Source organism: Peromyscus eremicus, chromosome 8a (genome assembly GCF_949786415.1).
Source record: "Peromyscus eremicus chromosome 8a, PerEre_H2_v1, whole genome shotgun sequence".
Lineage (NCBI taxonomy): Eukaryota > Metazoa > Chordata > Mammalia > Rodentia > Cricetidae > Peromyscus > Peromyscus eremicus.
Genome location: NC_081423.1, coordinates 91,395,138 through 91,412,718, shown reverse-complemented (window position 1 = coordinate 91,412,718; position 17,581 = coordinate 91,395,138). Strand labels below are relative to the sequence as shown.

The window sequence follows — 17,581 nt, the reverse complement described above, 5'->3', positions numbered from 1 at the left end:
CACCGCAACTTTTACATAGGATAGTCTGGGATCTCAGCTGAGGAATTTGGGGCATTTTTCACTGGAGATGTGTGATATGATGCCATGTGCAGTGTGTGTGCTGTGTGCTCAGACTCAGGGATGCAGTGAATCTGCAGTGTGACACAGATATGCCCTGCCAGGAACACCTCATATACATTTGATTTTGAATTCATTTTTGGTCATTGCACTTCTAAAGATATTTTTAAGTGTATTAGTATTTTGCCTGCATCTGTTTATGTGTAACACACCCATGCAGTAACCACAGAGGACAGAATAAGGCAGTGGATGCCCTGGAACTGGAGTTACAGATAGTTGTAGGCTACCATATGGGATGCTGGGAACCAAACTCAGGACCTCTGCAAGAGCAGCCAGTGTTCCTAACCACTGAGCCATCTCTCCAGTCCTAATTGCACATCTGGGAACCTTTCTTAGTTACCAATTTTTTTGTACTCCCAACACTCAGTTATAGGAGCCCACGTGGTGTTACTATCCACAGTTTAAGACTAAACAATCTCTCATGTATAACTTCACAATTCTGCTTTCCCAAACTGAAATGTATCCCTCAGGCCCTTGGCAATGAGAGGAAGGTCTAAAAAAAATCTACAAGTCAGGAACGGTAGTGAATGCCAGCGCTCCTAGTTCTAGGGGGTTAAGGCAGGAGGATTGGCATAAGTTTGAGGCCAGTTTAGGGCTACATAGTGAGTTTGAGTCCAGTTCTAGGCTACATGGTGAGACCCCGTCTCAAACAAAATCAGGGAGGAAGGAAGGAAGGAAGGAAGGAAGGAGGGAGGGAGGGAGGGAGGGAGGGAGGGAGGGAGGGAGGGAGGGAGGGAGGGAGGGAAGGAAGGAAGGAAGGAAGGAAGGAAGGAAGGAAGGAAGGAAGGAAGGGAGAGGGATGGAGGGAAAATTTCTCATGAGCGCCACCTGGACTGTGAGGCAGAGACCCTCCTGTGCCGCATTCAGCTGCAGCACCCGGACCTGCACGGCATGGTCCCGAGCTGAGCCTCAGTCTACCGCTGCCTCGGTCTTAAATGTACATCTTCCCAGGTAGACTCCGGGGTAGCATCAGCCCAGAGCTGCTGCGCTGTCCAACACAGTACCACAGTCACATGGGGCAGCCAGCCAGAGTTGAGATGGCAGATGAGGTTTTAGAAGACTTGGTCAGCAAACGAGTATAAAATCTCTCTCAACCCCTACAGTGACTACGTGTTGAGATGGCATTTTGGTGGCACCGGAATAAGTGTTTCTTTTTCCATTTGTCAGAAGGTCTACTGGACAACTTAAAATTACGTGTGTGGCTTGTGGTGGTTTTCTATGGGACAGAGTCGCTCCAGAGAAAAGAATCCAGAAGGTGACTAACACTAATTGGTTTTTGTTGCTGCTGTTGTTTGTTGATTTGGCGGTGCTGGGGGGAATGAACCCATGAATTTGTATGCAGGAGGATTACCACTGGGCTACACCCCCAACCGGATATTCAAGCTCTTGGCAGAAGAGCCTTGCAAGTGCTCTGAAGTAGAACTGATTGCACCCACGACTCAGGTGCCATGGCATCCAGACCATCCAAGGCCGGGTTGTGGGAGTCGGGTGGCCGGGGCCTCCCCGAAGTGCTGTGTGCCGGGGTGTGGTGGTTTACCTGGGTTCCTGACGCCGCCCTGCAGGCCAAGCTGCCGGCTCCACTCTCCTCCGGGGGCGGTCCCAGGTGTCGCCGGCCACCAGCTGCCCGCGGAGGGATGGCTCTGGGCACAGCTGGAGACAGCGACGCGCTTCCTGCCGGGGAAGGGCCTGATCGACGGCTATAGCAGTCCCGCCCACTGCCTGCTTGGATTTTATCACTGGGGCTTCGGAGAGGAAACAACCAACAATCCGGCCTCTGTTCCTCCAGGGGTTTGGGATGAGTCATAGCCCTGTGTCAAGGAAATGTTTGCTTCGAAAAGCAAGCCTGGGGCACGCTTGTGATGCCAGCCCTGGAGAGGTTCTGAGGCAGAAGGACGCCAGATCAAGGCCAGCCTGAACTACATCCTGAGACTTGGTCCCACAGAACCAATAGGAATGAAATCGTAAAGGAATAAGTACAAACTGGACCAAAATCCTTGCCCATTACTCCTGCTCGGCTGTCTCTATTAAGTTTTTGTGGACTGAAATGGCAACGTTTGATCCATTGCTTGATGGGTGTGTGTATGGGTGGGTGTGTGTGTGTGTGTGTGTGTGTGTGTGTGTGTGTGTAAAATATCCTTTGAGGGTATAAGTGTTGAAGTCGAATAGGACAGATGAAATAAAACGTTTTCAAACTCACTTATTTCTAAGGCAGTATTTAGACATTGGGAAATTATTTTCATCAGTAATTTAACTTCATGTTTATTTAGCATGTGCAGAGCAAAACCTGCTTGAAGTCCTGGCTAGGGTAGAGCGTATGCTTGCTAGGGGGGGGAAACAAAAAACTACCACTGAGCTCCAGGAACAGTAAATCACACACATTCCTCAATCTGTGTGTCTCCATTTTTATTGGGTGCACATATGCTACAGCACACACGGAGTCAGAGGACAACTTGGGACAGCTAACCCTCTCCTTCTATCATGTGGGTCCCAGGAATCAGACCCAAGTCCTCAGGCTTGATGGCAGGTGCCCTCCCCTGCTGAGCCGCTCACCACTCCCCAAATCATAAAGTTAATCCTAAAATTCTCCCAAAGTGTATACAATCTAATGTGTTATAACAGCACTCAAATGAAGATTGCTTAATAAATGTTTGGTGTGTGAATTTTAGTTGTTCAGTCCCATTTTCATCAACAGTAATTTCTTCCAAAAGTTCTTCTTCCTGGCTCCTTGGCAGAGTAGGCTAAGATGGACCTTTTTATCTCATCCAGATCATTTTAATTCCCAATCTTTTAACCTAGGCAAATCTCCATTTTAGGTTTATGACTAATGTTGACCCACTGGAGAACTGCATTTACCTGGTAGAAAAATTAAAGAAAATGTAGAAGAATGGAGGATAATTAATTATTCAAGGAAGAATTAAACTTCATACGCAAGACCTGTGAAACCCATCTGGCTTCTTTTCAGTATTGGAACAACCATGAACAGTCTCCAGCTGATGCCAGTGACGGCTGCCATTTTCAGAACTGACTTAAAGGAGTTTAGCCTGAAAGCGAATCTGAGGAAAACCACTGGTTTGGTTGTCCAGCGTGCTTTAATTACACTGTGTAAGTTACAACAGTGGACGAACTTAGATTCTGAGTGGAAAAACAGAGCTGGAAACAGCTCAGTCGGTAAGGTGACTGCCACGGAGGCAGAGGCCCAAGGGTGATACCCAGCACCCATGGGGGGCAGGGGAGGTGAGGAACAGGCAGGTAGACCCCTGGGTTCACTGGACAGCCTGAGGAATGATACCTACAGTCGTCCTTCACCCCGGCCCCCACCTCATCATCTGAAAAGAAGAAAAAGAAAATCAAAGACAGAGGAAGGAAGGAATTCAAGTCTTACCTTAAAGATAGGAAAATGGGAAACTGGGGACTGGGGATGTCACTCAACTGTAGAGTGCTAAGCGTGCTGCACAAAGCCCTGGGTCAAGCCCCAGTATTACCAGGTGTGGTAGCACACACCTTTCAATCCCAGCTCTTGGGAGGCAGAGGCAGGGGATCTCTATGAGTTCAAAGCTAGCCTTGTCTATATATCAAGTTCCAGGCCAGCCAGGGGTAGATAGAGAGACCCTGTCTCAGAAAAAAACAACAACAAAACAAAAAAAAACAAAAACCAATACTACAAATAAGCGATAAAGTAGGACAAGCTACCAGCCCCCTAGCATGAAGTAACAGTAGTTTCTTGTTCTCCAAGATACATTGATCATAGAGATTTGTTGACCTTGAGGTTGTCGACATGCTCATTACCACAGCAAGTGGCTGATGTCACAGGCTGACAGGCGACCACAGGCATTCTGGGCATCCTGACAGGCAAGTAACCCATTCACTCTCTTCCTTACTCAAACCTGTCACAATGCAATAAAGTGCATAAACATAAACTTCAATCTCATCTAACCCTACAGAATGAGTGCAACCTACATAGATACACGCACCGTTACACGTCATCCGTAAAGGCCCTCAGACATGACTCATCAACAGCTGCTGTGGGCAAGGACCACTGCTGCTCTCACTGCTAAGAACTCACGTAGCGGCTGCCTCTTCCAGGGACAGGCTCATAAACGGCCAGGAAGAAAAGAAGGGCCCCCACAGGTCAGAAGGGGAGACTGCAGGCAGCAAGGATGCCAACCCCTACAAGGTCACAGCCCTGGTGACTCAGCTGGGCGCACAGGGGGCAGCATCTCTTCCCGAGCAAAAGCCACCCTGGAAAGTGTTCACACACTCCTTGGACCACACGGTCATTTTAAAAGTGTTTGTTTATTTACCTCCTAGCTTCAGCTAATCCAATTTGAAGCAAGGAAGTGATGGGCTCACTGCCACTGACCAGCCTAGTGAGACAGGAGAGAAGGGCAGAGAGGGTTTTCCTTGTTCTCAGTCAACCTTATTCCGGTCCAGGGGCTTCAAAGAAGCTTCTAGTCTGTTACCTGGCATCAGCATAGAACCAGTAGAAGGTTTATTCCAATGAAGTACTCTAGCCACAAACACCTAGTGTGCTGGTATTTGTTTCAGCTACACCTATCTCAAAGTCCTTATTTTTCCAGAACAGCAATGCATTTTATTATCCATTCTCTCCAGTCCTGAAAGGCTTCCACAGGTTTCTGCAAATTCACACGGTCAGAACTCTCTCTCGGAGTTGCTCGTGACGAGTCCTTAGATCCCTCATCAATCCACGTCAGCAGTGCCTTGAAAAACACAAACACTGCATTGTAACAGACAAGAGCAGAACAGCCTCAGGCACAGTAACTGCCACTGGAGTCAGGTCTTCTCATTCTGTGGTTGTGACCCCCATGAAAGGTCTGCATCTGATGGAGCGGGCTATGAGTGTAAGACATGAGTGACACCGAGTGAAAGAGCATGGACCAAAAACACAGAGAACATAACTGAAAACTGTAAATAGGTCGGGCGGTGGTGGCGCACACCTTTAATCCCAGCACTCGGGAGGCAGAGCCAGGCGGATCTCTGTGAGTTCGAGGCCAGCCTGGGCTACCAAGTGAGTTCCAGGAAAGGCGCAAAGCTACACAGAGAAACCCTGTCTTGAAAAACAAAAAAAAAAAAAAAAGAAAAAAAGAAAAAAGAAAACTGTAAATATACAAGGAGCTGGGTGTGGTTCCGCACATCTGTAATCTCAACACTCAGAAAGGACAAGTGAGGAGGACTGCTACAAGTTCACAGCCACCTCGAGTTACACAGTGAATTCCAGACCAGCCTGGGCTACATTATGGAACTCCACCCCACCTCAAAAAACAAACAAAACCCCACAACAACAAAAAGTATGCAGAGGAAAAAGAACTATACTAATGTGTGCACTATTTTAGGACAGCAAGATAACTACCATTTCTTTTCTCAATCTGTTTACTCTGTAAGGCGCTGTGCTGTGCTTTTAGCTTATGTGCATATAAACAACCCTACCCTGAGGCAAGGGCAGGCGTATGTATATGAAGACACGATGGAGACATTCAAGTGCTGTCCCTGAATGAGCAGGCAGACCACGAGTAACCTCGGGATGTGTACTGGTGTATGTACAAGGACATCAGGAGTCGTCTCTCTTCCTCCTTAAAGACATCCATTCTTTCCTAACAGACTCCTGTGTCTGTCATGTATTTGGAAAATTACAATTACATAGTTAGTTATATGTTTATAAAAGTGAGCTCTACCACACAAATCAGTATGCATTTTGCTTTGTAGAGTCAATTCTGCTTGACCTAACTGGACAAGAAACAGATAAATTCCTTTTACCATTTCCTATTGAACTTTAAGTGTAAAACAGTCATTATCTGGGATGGAGAGATGGCTCAGTAGTTAAGAGCATTTACTGTTCTTTCAGTGGACCCAAGTTTGGATCCCAGCACCCACATTAGGTGGTTCACAAATGCCTGTAACTTCATGGAGTCAGACAAGCCCCTCTGGAGAGGGGGTTGTCTCTGAGGAGGTTGGATCCCTTGGAACTGGAATTCCATGGGGTTGTAAGCCGCTGTATGGATGGGAACCAAACTCAGGTCCTCTGCAAGAACAGCGGGTGCTCTTAATGGTTAAACCACTGTTTCAGCCCCAAACTGAAGTTTCTTTTTTGTTCCTTTTTAGACAGTCTCAACCTACAGCCCAGGCTGGCTCCAAATTAAGAGCAATTCTTCTGCCTCAGCTTCCTGAGTGTTGGGATTATAGGTGTTAGCCACCATGCAAGAGGTTTTTTGACTTTTTTGAAACTTATTTATATTGTTGAGAAGGAGGTATACATGCCATGGCATGAATGTAGAGGCCAGAGGAACTGGCAGAAGTCAGTTTACTCCTTGCATCAAGGGCTCCAGGGACTGACTCCTGTCTTCACACTGCAGGGGTTGTGGGGTTAGAGGAGGAAGCACTGTTACTGAGAGAGCTGTCCTGTCTCTTCCACCCTGAACTGAAGGTTTTACAATGGGTATTTCTCTGCATGGTTTTCACACAGTGTGTGTGTTCAGGGTGTGCACGTGTAGACTCAAGGTTGACCTCAGGTGCTTCTCCTTATGCACGGAAGCAGGGTCTCTCGATGAACCCAAAGCTTGCTGGTCTGCTAGTCTGGCTAACTAGTTTCCTCTAGGAGTCTGTTTCCACATCCCATGCACTGGGATTACGGGTGGGCACTCATGTGGGTTCTAGGGACCCAGACACTGGTCCTCATGCTTTCGTGGCAAGGCAGCAAAGGATCTACCCACTGAGTCATCTTGCCTGCCCTCTTTACATTTTTTTTTTAAACCACAGTTTCCTGCTTATCTTTACCTAATTTCCTGATAATCATAGCTCTCAGAGACCTAAGAGAAAACACCGTTCGCTACTAGCTCACCACTTCCCTTACCTTCGCGGCGCCCCCACTTACTTTGTATCTCTCTACAACACTGAAGCCAAGAGCAACCTGCAGCTTGCGTAAGCAGATGGGGCAAAGGTTTAGAGGCCGCCGATCAGATTCTTCCAAGTGATTGGAGCCTTGCATTAAGCAGGCAAGCCACTGGCAGTGTCGCAGTCCAAATATGTGTCCAATCTCATGGGTTAAAGTCTGCAAGACATTTATGTCACTGCTTTATGGTACCATCATTAGCAATTACACAAGAAACAGATTACAGGAATCAACGCCATTGCCATTGCCTTACTTAGGGTTTCTATGGCTGCAACAAAACACCATGACCAAAAAGCAAGTTGGGGAGGAAAGGGTTTATTTGGCTTACACTTCAGCATTGCTGTTCATCACTAAAGGAAGTCAGGACAGGAACTCAAACAGGGTAGGATCCCAGAGGCAGGAGCTGATGCAGAGGCCATGGAGGGAGCTGCTTACTGGCTTGCTTCCCATGGCTTGCTCAGCCCACCTTCTTATAGAACCCAGGACCAGCAGCCCAGGGATGACACCACTCACCCATGGACTAGGTCCTTCCCCACTGATCACTAGATGAGAAAATGCCTCACAGCTGGGTCTTAAGGAGGCACTTCCTCAGCTGAGGCTCCTTCCTCTGATGACTCTAGTTTGTGCCAAGTTGGCACACACAACCACCCCGTATGGCCATCATCACCAAAACGTCATTCTGCCCAGATCTTCTACACTTAGTAGTGGTCATTTCATTACTTCTTCTTTGGGGCAGCTAACATGTTGGCTGGCTGATCCCATGTGTGGGAACTGTCATGAGTAGGTCCTACCCACTAGATGATAGTACGAAAAATAAGTTTGTATTTGTGGCTGTCAAAATATGATGGAGTATGCCTGTCATCCCCATACTTGGGAAGTTGAGGCGGGAGGAGAGTAAGTTTGCTTTAGGCCAGTAGGGTCCTAGCGGTTCAAACTGTGGGCTCCATCACCCCAGAGACAGATTCAGTAGATCTTGGAAAAGGGGCACGATTTGCATGCTAATGAGCACACCAAGCGATGCTAATGAGCATACTGGCTGATGGGCCCTTCAAACATGCTTTGAACACATATTTCTAAGAGGGAAAACCTACAAACAATCCTGGAAAAGTAAAATCTCTATCTTAAAAAAAAAAAGACTTTCTAAGCATCTTACCTTACAGGATCGCCACAGCAAAATACTAGTGATCTCAGGACTGTAATAGTTATCAAAAACGGAATAGTCACTGGAAGATGTTCGCTGGGGCTTGCTCACTTTGCCTTCATATCGGGAGCTGTAGAAATCCGTGCCGTACCTGGCAAAGCTGAATATCCCTACACCTACAAAGAGAGGACAAGCTTATCCTTATCACCGGGTAAGACATGCCAAGGAAAGACCGAGGATGGCTGCTCAGACATCTGGCCAGTCAGTACACATCTGGATTGACTCCACACCACTGGAAATACTTAAAAGATTTGCCAACACAAACAACTTTCTCCCAGACTTCCCTATCGAGATCTTTACTTTTCAACCAAATTCCCCTGCCCTAGAGAATTCAATGCAGGGAGAAGGACGCACCAGGTCCAGGACCCTCCCTGAGGGCCTGCTGGAGGAGGGAGTGACCTTTTCTTCACTGGAGTGGCCACAGTTAAGGTGCCTGTGCTCCTTCAGTAACCCTTCATACACGCTCCTGAAGTAACCAAACTTAAACTCACTGATTCGTGCGCACGCACTCACACACAGTGAGTGAGTGAGAGTGAGAGAGAGACAGAGAGAAAGAGAGAGACAGAGAGACAGAAACAGAAGGGAGGCTACTCAAGAAGGAATCAACAAAAGTGGGAGGGGCACCGGAGAGAGGGACGGGATGGGGGGGGAGATGATCTCTTCTTCACACGTATGAATCCCACTATTACACAGGATTAAGATATGCTAATAAAAACATACAAAAAAAAAAAAAACCCTAGAAACATCAAACGATGGTTGAATTCTAGAGAATGGGGAAGTTTCACTGAGATTCTCCTAAAAAGTCTTCACTCAGAGATAGTCCAAGTCAAGTTCTCCAGAAGAGCCATGATAAACAGTGACGTAACAAGCAGTCATGATTTTGGCTTTAGGAGCACAAGGGCAGACTTTCTGCCTCACACACCAGTGTGGCAGGGGCCCAAATTACTCAGGGTCAGAGAATCTGAGCTTGCTTTACCCAGCAGGGCTGCATAAGGAGATTGGACCACAGGCCTGGTTACCAGTTGTTTGGAAGGGTCTGCACTTGGTTGTGAGGTGTGCTTTGATCTAGTAAGGGGGAGGTCTTTTGCCCCGCCCCTTGGCATTGTTATAAATAGTCTATTAGAATAAACGGAAAAGGCCGTTGGGTATTGATCCAGGTCCTCCCGAAGCTATCCTGTGTCTCTGTCTTTCTCCTCTTCGCAATCTTTCTATCTAATATTTTCTTATCTCTCTCTCCTCCTCCTAAGAACCCTTGAAAAGGTGGGGGCTGGCTTCCCACAGGCCCTCCCTAAGGCAGCATCCACTGTCCCTCCCGTCTAGAGACTACGTCTTCAGAAAGAAGAGCCTCTCCCCTCCCCCTACTTCCTATATGTGAGAGCAGAGGCCTATATGCCATCTCTGCATGTGTGGAGAGTAGTCTGACACCTAATTCACAGTCCAGGGACTGTCCTACGACTCTGTTCACCAGGGAGAAACTTTTAACTATGTCTCTTTCAATTGTTAGTCTTAATGAATTTGTATGTGTTACTAGGGTTCAGAACCAGAGCCTCAAGCACACAAAGCAGTGCTCCTACCTTATGTGAGGAGGCAGTGCTCCCACCTTATGGATGTTTTTGGTTTTGTTTTGTTTTGTTAGGGAGCAAGCCAGGGCCCTAGCCACACCAAGCAAGTCCCCTACCATCAAGCTCATGAAATCTTTATTTGTAAGTAAGTAAACTCATAGTAATGTTGTCCAATTCTACCTGATTCAAGAGTGTTCCTCACTTCACCCCTAGGAACTGCAGACCAACACTTGAAATTTAGGGAAAGAGCATTCTAAAAGGAAAAGCAAATCTAATCATGTATCACAAGTGACTTGCTTTGATCCAACAAGTGTGAGCCTACTTCACATAATTCCTTCAGCCATAACATTTTAAATGCTTCTCTGTTTAAAAATAGTCTTTAATCTTGAAGAAAGCCAGGCCACTCGTGGTAAAATACTCTCATTCCATATCAGATCAACTGCTACCCTGACAGGTCTTGTTTTATGTCATGTAATATTTTTAAAACTTAATCCCCCCCAAAAAATAATTAAAATAGAAACAGTTTGGATAATGTTTCCTAACCCACTCTCCTCAAATGCATATAATAAATTAACTAGCGGTATCTAGGTCAATGAATAAATTGTTTTGCGTTTATTTTTAATGTTTTCATTTCTATCTCATTAATAAAAGGAGACATCTGATAAAAATACACAGCAGGATAGTAACCCAAGACTTCAAAGGGGCATGCTGGGAGAATCCAGGGCTGTGATGAAGGACCTCGAGGGATGGAGCACTGAGGATGAAGTGATGTGATAAGTTCTAGCCTGGCCCCAGCTCTAACACAAACATCTGCCAGGGGAAGCCCCTGCCCAAGCCTCAGCCTGGCGTACGTCCAGACAGACCATTAGCTCTCCAGTCCTTGGTTCTCACTGCCCCCTCCCTAGGATGCTAATGCCCGCTCCTTTAGTCTACTGGCCTTTGCTCTTCCAGCCTGCCTTAGATTCCAGGGTGTGTGTGCGCGTGCGCATGCGTGTGTCGTTAGACAGAGAGCAGCAAAAATTAGGGGGAAAGATAACAAATTAGAGAAGTGAGAAAAAAAGAAAGAAACTGATTCCCTTTCAGACCCCTTCTAGTACTGCCAGGGCAGCTTCTAACGAGTTCAAGTTTACTGTGTCCAAGTTGAGGCCTAGGTTGGTTCTTTCCTTTGTTTTTCTGACGGGGTATTGACTGTTGTATGGCCTTAAGCTTATAGTCTTCCTGCCTCTGCCTCCCAATGCCGAAATCCCAGGCATGTGCCCCCATGCCCAGCAAGAACTTTGGTTTCTTTCTGTTGTTGTTTATGCTTGGTTGTGTTGTTTTGGACAGGTATCTGTAGCCCAGGCAGATCTTAAACTCATTAAGTAGCTGAGCCTACCCTTGAACTCCTGATCCTCTTGCCTCCACCTCCCAAGTCCTCCAATTATAGGGCTATGTCACCACATGTAGTTGAAAGTTGGTTTTCTAGGCCAGCACTCTACCACTAAGCTACACCCACAAATCTTAAGGAAAAATAAAGCCACATACAGGTTGAAAAAGAAAATATGTAATTATATATGTTTATGGATATTCTATCTGTGCTTGATCAAAAGTGCAAAATCAACTAGCAAGGGCTAAGGATGTGTGGTAGTTGGAATGTAATTGGCTACCATAGCTCACAGGGATTGGCACTATTGGGAGGTGTGGCTTTGCTGGAGGAAGTGTGTCACTACAAGGACCGGCTCTGAGTTCTCATATATATGCTCAAGCCACACTCAGTATCTCAGACCACTTCCTGTTGCCTATGAGTCAAGATGTAAGAACCCTCAGCTCCTTCTCCAGCACCATGTCTGCCTGCATGCTGCCTTGCTTCCTGCCATGACGATAATGGATTAAACCTCTGAACTGCAAGCCAGCCCCAATTAAATGTTTTCCTTTATAAGAGTTGCCATAGTCCAGGTGTCTCTTTGCAGCAAAAACCTAACTAAGACAGGATGCTTGTAATTCAGTGGTAGAGCCCTTGCCTTGGACCATGCCTGGGTTCAATGCCATGTACTATGCCACACCCCAGCCCCCCAGAAACACACACACACACACACATACCCCTGAGAAAAGAATTAGCAAGAGTTTTATATGTTAATGATAGCTCAAATCTCAAGTTGTTTGTCTTGCTGATACATAACTTAAACTCCCCATATGTTGAGCTGAATGCCTGAGTATGTACCAGGCATTTCAAGCACTATTTATGGATAGGAACTGTTACACAAATGATCTCCAAATGACTCTGTGAGAACAGCATTATTACTTCAAGGTCAGATAGGGAGTATGTGACCTCCTAAAGAACCTATATCATCAGTCTTTCAAAGCACACTTCCCACTATGGCATGCATGGCACTTCACTGAAAATACAGTTTTAATTATTGAAAATACTACTGGTTGGATTTCTCTTTCCCACTCTCTAAATATCATCAAATACCCTCAAGCTGAACAATATCAAAACAATATCAAAAAGGAATACCATCTGTCAAAGAGGCCTGTCCAAAGACAAAATTCCAGGAGTCCCGTGGGTAAAGATCGATCATTGTTATCCCCACGATGCAGAAGGCATCTTTGGGTTTCTTCTTTTTCAAGAATGCCAGGATGTGCCCTATGTAAAAAGAAATGCATGTATAATATCTATGACACCCACCCATCCTTTCTGCTGCAATCCAACTGCAGAGGTGCTTCCTTTACCTGCATGGATTTGTAGGTTGTGTGTGTGCTCGTTCACTCTAAAGGAACACTTCGTTGCAGAGACTGAAACCGGTTCTAAGAATTTTACAGTCAAACCATAGAAAAATGCTTCACAGTAGCCCTTGAGCCATTTAATATATTCTTCACTGATAACTCTGGTGTTGCCGAGAGAGCCTGTAGTATGGGGGAAGGGTAGGAAATTGAGATACACTTTAAAAATGATGGAAACATTCTTCACCTTATTCTATACACTGTCTGGAATTAGAAACAGAATCCACTCTAAGACCTCAGTGCTTTTTAATCAGTCATTGATTAAAAGTCAAAAGAAAAGAATTTCACTGTCAAGCCAGTTTGGCTACAAAGCTCCTCCTACTGCAGGAAGAAGGATCAGCAGCGCGCATGCACAGGGCCAGCGAGGCGGCTCAGCAGGGAGAGGTGTGGCTGTACAGGCGACATCCTCACTGGAAGCAGAGAACCAGCTCTCCAAAAGCTGTCCTATTGCACATGTGTGTCTCCTCCCACACCACACATAATAACAATATTTTTAACTATCACCTATGATAAAGTGCCTAACATGCATAGAGCCCTTGAGTTCCATACCCAGCACAAGAAGAAAGAAAGAAGGGGGGGGGGGGGGACAGAAAAAACAGAAGCCATAAAAAATTGCTCACTTGAAGCCGGGTGTGGTGGTACACACCCAGGACTCAGGAAGGCAGAAGCAGGTGGACCTCTCTCTTTGAGTTCAAGGCCAACCTGGTCTACGAAGTGAGTTCTACAGCCAGGACTGTTACACAGAGAAACCCTGTCTCAAAAAAAACAAAAAACAAAAAACAAAAAACAAAAAACAAAAAAACTGCTCACCTGAAGCTGGGTGGTGGTGGCGCATGCCTTTAATCCCAGCACTTGGGAGACAGAGGCAGGAGGATCTCTGTGAGTTTGAGGCCAGCCTGGTCTACAAAGCGAGTTCCAGGAAAGGCGCAAAGCTACACAGAGAAACCCTGTCTCGAAAAACAAAACAAAACAAAACAAAAAACAAAACTGCTCACTTGAATTTGGTCAACTGCCCAAAGTACCACCAAGGACAGCACCACAGCAAAGCCAAACCTCAACCACCACATTCCCAGTACATACCAATGGACTGCATATAGATAATGTGTTTCTCCGGACAGGGTATGTTTCTGTGGCGATCAGTGAAAAACTGTTCGAAATCCTGGGGAACTTCAGGGTGGGAGGTGATCCAATCTGACTGTGAATGCACAGTAATTGGTCCAAAGAGATTACTGGACGGCTGGAAGGCTTCGTTCATCAAACGTCGTTCTCTAGCATCTAACTTCTCATACTGTGACACAAGCACCGGGTTCTGAGAGATAAGAGCGGTTTTCAGTGTGTGTTCTGAGTGCTGTAGCACCTTCATCTACAAAAGGAGAGAGAGAGAGAATGAAATTTAAAAAAATGAGAAGACAGATGCAAAATCCACTCATCCATACCAAGGACTATTCTTCAAACACACCTCTAGTGTCTCTCCAGAATAAGTGACCTATTGATTGCTAATGTCTTCAAATGTCACACTTAAAGGTTTCTCCACATTCGATCAGTTTATTGGGAAGAGTATCTAAGGAATTAAAAGGAAAACCATTCAATCCATCCTCCCATCTCTTACAGAACCTGCTGCTCCCACCCGATTGATAAGTTGGGCATGGTGGGGACACCTGTAAACCCGGCATTCAGGAGACAGAGGCAGGAGACTGCAAGTTGAAAAACAGCCTGAACTATTTTGTCTCAAAAGCAGTAACTAACAACCACAACAAAAACGAACAAAAACTAGTGGTGACTAGTTAGTAGAGCCTAACTTGAGTCCAGTGTCCTCTGTCATTTGACAATAATCACAATATTGTGAGTTGACTCACTTGGGACACAAACATCTCATCCCTTCCAATGTTACTCAAGGATATTCAATTAATGAAAGAGAGAGAGAGAGAGAGAGACAGACAGACAGACAAAGAAAGTAATGAAAGTGACCGTTCTATAATTTAACTGCAGGTTGGCAAGATACATCTCAGCCCCTTAAGCTTTTCATGTCAGCCATGAAACACCAGGAACGACCTAAGATGACTACCGCGACGCCAGACTCACGCTGATGAGCCTTTTCAATTCATTTCGAGTCCCTGTGTGGCACCTTCATCCTCCCACTGATATGGTCAAGCAGATGTTCCACCACGAGGCTTTTTGAGTAAGAAAAGAAAAAAAAGATGAAGATTTCTGTCCAGTCTGTGTTTTCTAATCACCTAAGGGTCTTTTCTGTTTATTGACAAATGATTTTGAAATGTAAGCTAATGCCTGTGCTCACTTAACTTCTGAATTCTGGAGCTCAAGAGGGGGGTGCAGATTCCAGACTAAAAAGGTCTCTATAGACTAAGGTGTGAATGCAGCTAATCCTCATTACTATACATTTGGGCTGAAATTTTAGGATGAAATATAGGACAAACGTGGCCCCGTGTAGTCTACCTACCTTTATAAAGGAGAAGTCTCCAGTTGCTTTTTCCACTTAAGTTTTTCTAATGACAGACATGTCTGGCAAAGGGGTGTGGACGGCGCCTTCACCCTAATTTAAAAAAAAAAAGCAGAGTGGGAGGTCGGAAGGCCTCCGCGTCCTAGTCCACTGTGGATGGTGACGCTGAACAAGTGTGCAGGGAGGCATTTTAGAGTCACTGCCGTGGGCTGGGGGCCTAGGATGCCCCCACGCATCCCACGCAAACTGGGTCTCGTCAGACATGCTAGCTGGTTGCAGACACCACCCGATCTCCGCTTGGGTGAGTTGTGGGGGCCTCCCCGGCACTCAGGGTTCGCCTCTCCTCCCCGGGAAGCAACCGGAAAGACCGGCGTCGCTCCCAGGAGACATCCCGCCCCCGAGGTCCCCTCTGCTTCCGCTGCAACCATCCCTCCCACATCCGCCCCTCCCCAGAGATTAAGACCTTCCCCCTCCTCCCCTGCCCAGCCCGGCCCTGCCGGTTCCATCGTACCACCCTCACCCGGACAGGCCCTCAGGCCGCCCTCCCGCTCCCACGGCGGTCCTTGTGCGCATGCGTCTCGCGCCGGCGCAGCACGCCCAGTCACGGATGCCCCGCTGGCACCGCCCACGGGCCACGCGCCTTCCCGCCCCTCAGCCATCGCCCCGCCCCCTAACCGTACGCTTTGCTCCTAAGGCTCCGCCTCCAAGCACTGGGCCCCGCCCCACTCCCCTGAAGGCCCCGCCCCATTTCGCAGCCTTTGCAGAGTGTAGCGGCGGCTACCGCTCCCAGTGTGAACTGCAGCTAGAGGGCGATGTAGTGCCAGGCAACCCCCAGCCGTCGCCGTTTCCCCTCCTGCCCTCGCGGGGGCGCCGCGGCCCGCTCCTCGCGCGGGCGGTGCAGGGTCACGGGGGCCACCTGTCGGGTTTGCTCAGTGGTCCGTGGGCTGAGCTTGAGTAATTTAACCACCGGGTCCAAGGAAGTCAGCCGTGTCCGCGGCTTGACACGTCGCCCGCTGGACTTTCCCTTCTCGATTGGTTTGCGCGAGTGTCGTGGCCTTACCGGCTGTCAGGAAGCAGGGCTGCGCCCCAGGGCGTGAGGCCTAGGGTAGCCTTTCAAGATCGGAGGAACTAAAAACTTCGAGCTCGGACTCCCAGGAGATTTCAGCCCTGGATGGGGAAGCCCCAGCGCCCAGGATCTCCTGATCCTCGCCCTCCCAAGCATACACCTGTTCAATCTTTTATGCATCCCTGGGCGCTTCAGGCACCATGGACAGTCAAACCAGGAGATGCCACTTCCTTGTCAACATCCTCTCATCTTTGGAAGTTAAGGACCTCAAACCCCACATCTCTGTACCCTTCCTCCTACCCACCCCCCCAAACTTTGGGCTCTCCTTGCCTTGAGCAGCTTTTATAACAAGGCTCATACATGTTGTCCTTATTCAACCAAACTGTCCTCACCAAGCTGACAAAGCACTTATTTGGGGAGGGTGTCATATAAAGCCAGCCAGGTCACTATGTAGCAGGTGACCATGGGCTCGTTTCTCCCACTTCAGAGCTTTGGAATTACAGTTATGAACTATCAGGCCCACCCAAAACTTTGTTTTTAAAGGTTCAGTGTAGCAGCACGCATCTGTTATCCCAGCTCTTAGAAAGCAAAGGCCAGTCTGGTCTATACAACAAGAACCAGGCCAGCCTGGGCTACACAAGGCCTAGTCTTAAAATGAAAATTTAGATTCGCAGAAGACTGGCAAGAATAGCAGCTTTTAAATGTCTTGAGGTAACCTTGGCCTCTAGAGTTCCCAGTTGGGAACGTTTTCATTGCATCTCTCTTTAGCTCCTCTAAGAAAAAAAAAAGTCTAGTTTTTCAGACTTACAGAATGTACTTTGGTCATATTTCCCTGTGAGCCTCTCTGAGCCTCTCCCCCCTCCCACCAAATCCCTCCCCAATGACCAGATTTTGTTTCCTCCTAAGCCATTTTCGAATCAGCTGTAGACATGATGCCCCTTTACTTCTAAATACTCCAGAGTGTATTTCTAAACGAGCAAATTTAGCCATAAGACACCTACACTGGGAATTCCTACCAATCTCTCTGAAGACCATAGTGTTCCTGCTGGTTTTCCTTTTTCCATATGTACTACTCCCTTCCCTAGTAATGAAAAGTCTGCCTCCCATTATTCATAATTTGATTCTGCATTTAACTGCTTTGTGGTACAAGACACACAGAGAGTAATTTCAGAATAACTAATCCATACCATTGCAGACAAACAGTCCTGCCAATAAGTGTTCAGAAATTATTCATGGTTCCTTATAGCCAGACGACACAAAGTATACTATGCGGTTGACATCAGCTGAGGGAATTCTTCCCTACTCGGGCTAGCACCACTTCTGGCCTGGGACTTACTATGTAGTCTAGGCTGGCCCCAGACTCGCAACAATCCCCCTGCCTCAGCCTCTTGGATGGTAAGATCACAGGTAAGTGTCATCACACCATCTTTAAATTTGCTAATCTTGTTGTTGTTGTTGTTGTTGCATGCTGTGTCAATATGGCTATTGAAAAGTTGCATTTGGCCAGGTGTGA

General features: G+C 47.0%; 2 protein-coding genes and 1 long non-coding RNA gene across 5 annotated transcripts in view; all 3 read right to left on the bottom strand.

Moving 5' to 3' along the window:
• Window positions 1–1,802, bottom strand: part of Arsg (arylsulfatase G) — a 135,895-nt gene extending 134,093 nt beyond the window's left edge. The window contains exon 1 of the mRNA XM_059272035.1: window positions 1,655–1,802. The gene's annotated coding sequence lies outside the window, so the exon portion shown is untranslated. The remainder of the gene's footprint in view (window positions 1–1,654) is intronic.
• Window positions 1,803–4,391: 2,589 nt separating this feature from the next.
• Amz2 (archaelysin family metallopeptidase 2) lies at window positions 4,392–14,121 on the bottom strand. 2 transcript variants are annotated; one of them, XM_059272029.1, is made up of 7 exons: window positions 14,004–14,120; window positions 13,625–13,907; window positions 12,494–12,667; window positions 12,279–12,407; window positions 8,175–8,338; window positions 7,004–7,180; window positions 4,392–4,835 (listed from the first exon to the last, which is right to left on the bottom strand). In XM_059272029.1, exons 2-7 carry the CDS (start codon window positions 13,905–13,907, stop codon window positions 4,683–4,685), a joined length of 1,080 nt encoding a protein of 359 aa, XP_059128012.1. In that variant the 5' UTR covers window positions 14,004–14,120; the 3' UTR covers window positions 4,392–4,682. The 2 variants fall into 2 exon arrangements, with proteins under 2 accessions (XP_059128012.1, XP_059128013.1); XM_059272030.1 differs by lacking the exon at window positions 12,279–12,407 and having other exon boundaries at window positions 14,004–14,121.
• Window positions 14,122–14,622: 501 nt separating this feature from the next.
• Window positions 14,623–15,627, bottom strand: LOC131916441 (uncharacterized). 2 transcript variants are annotated; one of them, XR_009380542.1, is made up of 3 exons: window positions 15,523–15,627; window positions 15,003–15,095; window positions 14,623–14,715 (listed from the first exon to the last, which is right to left on the bottom strand). It is a non-coding gene; the product is annotated as an uncharacterized LOC131916441 (long non-coding RNA). The 2 variants fall into 2 exon arrangements; XR_009380543.1 differs by having other exon boundaries at window positions 15,514–15,611.
• Window positions 15,628–17,581: the final 1,954 nt, after the last annotated feature.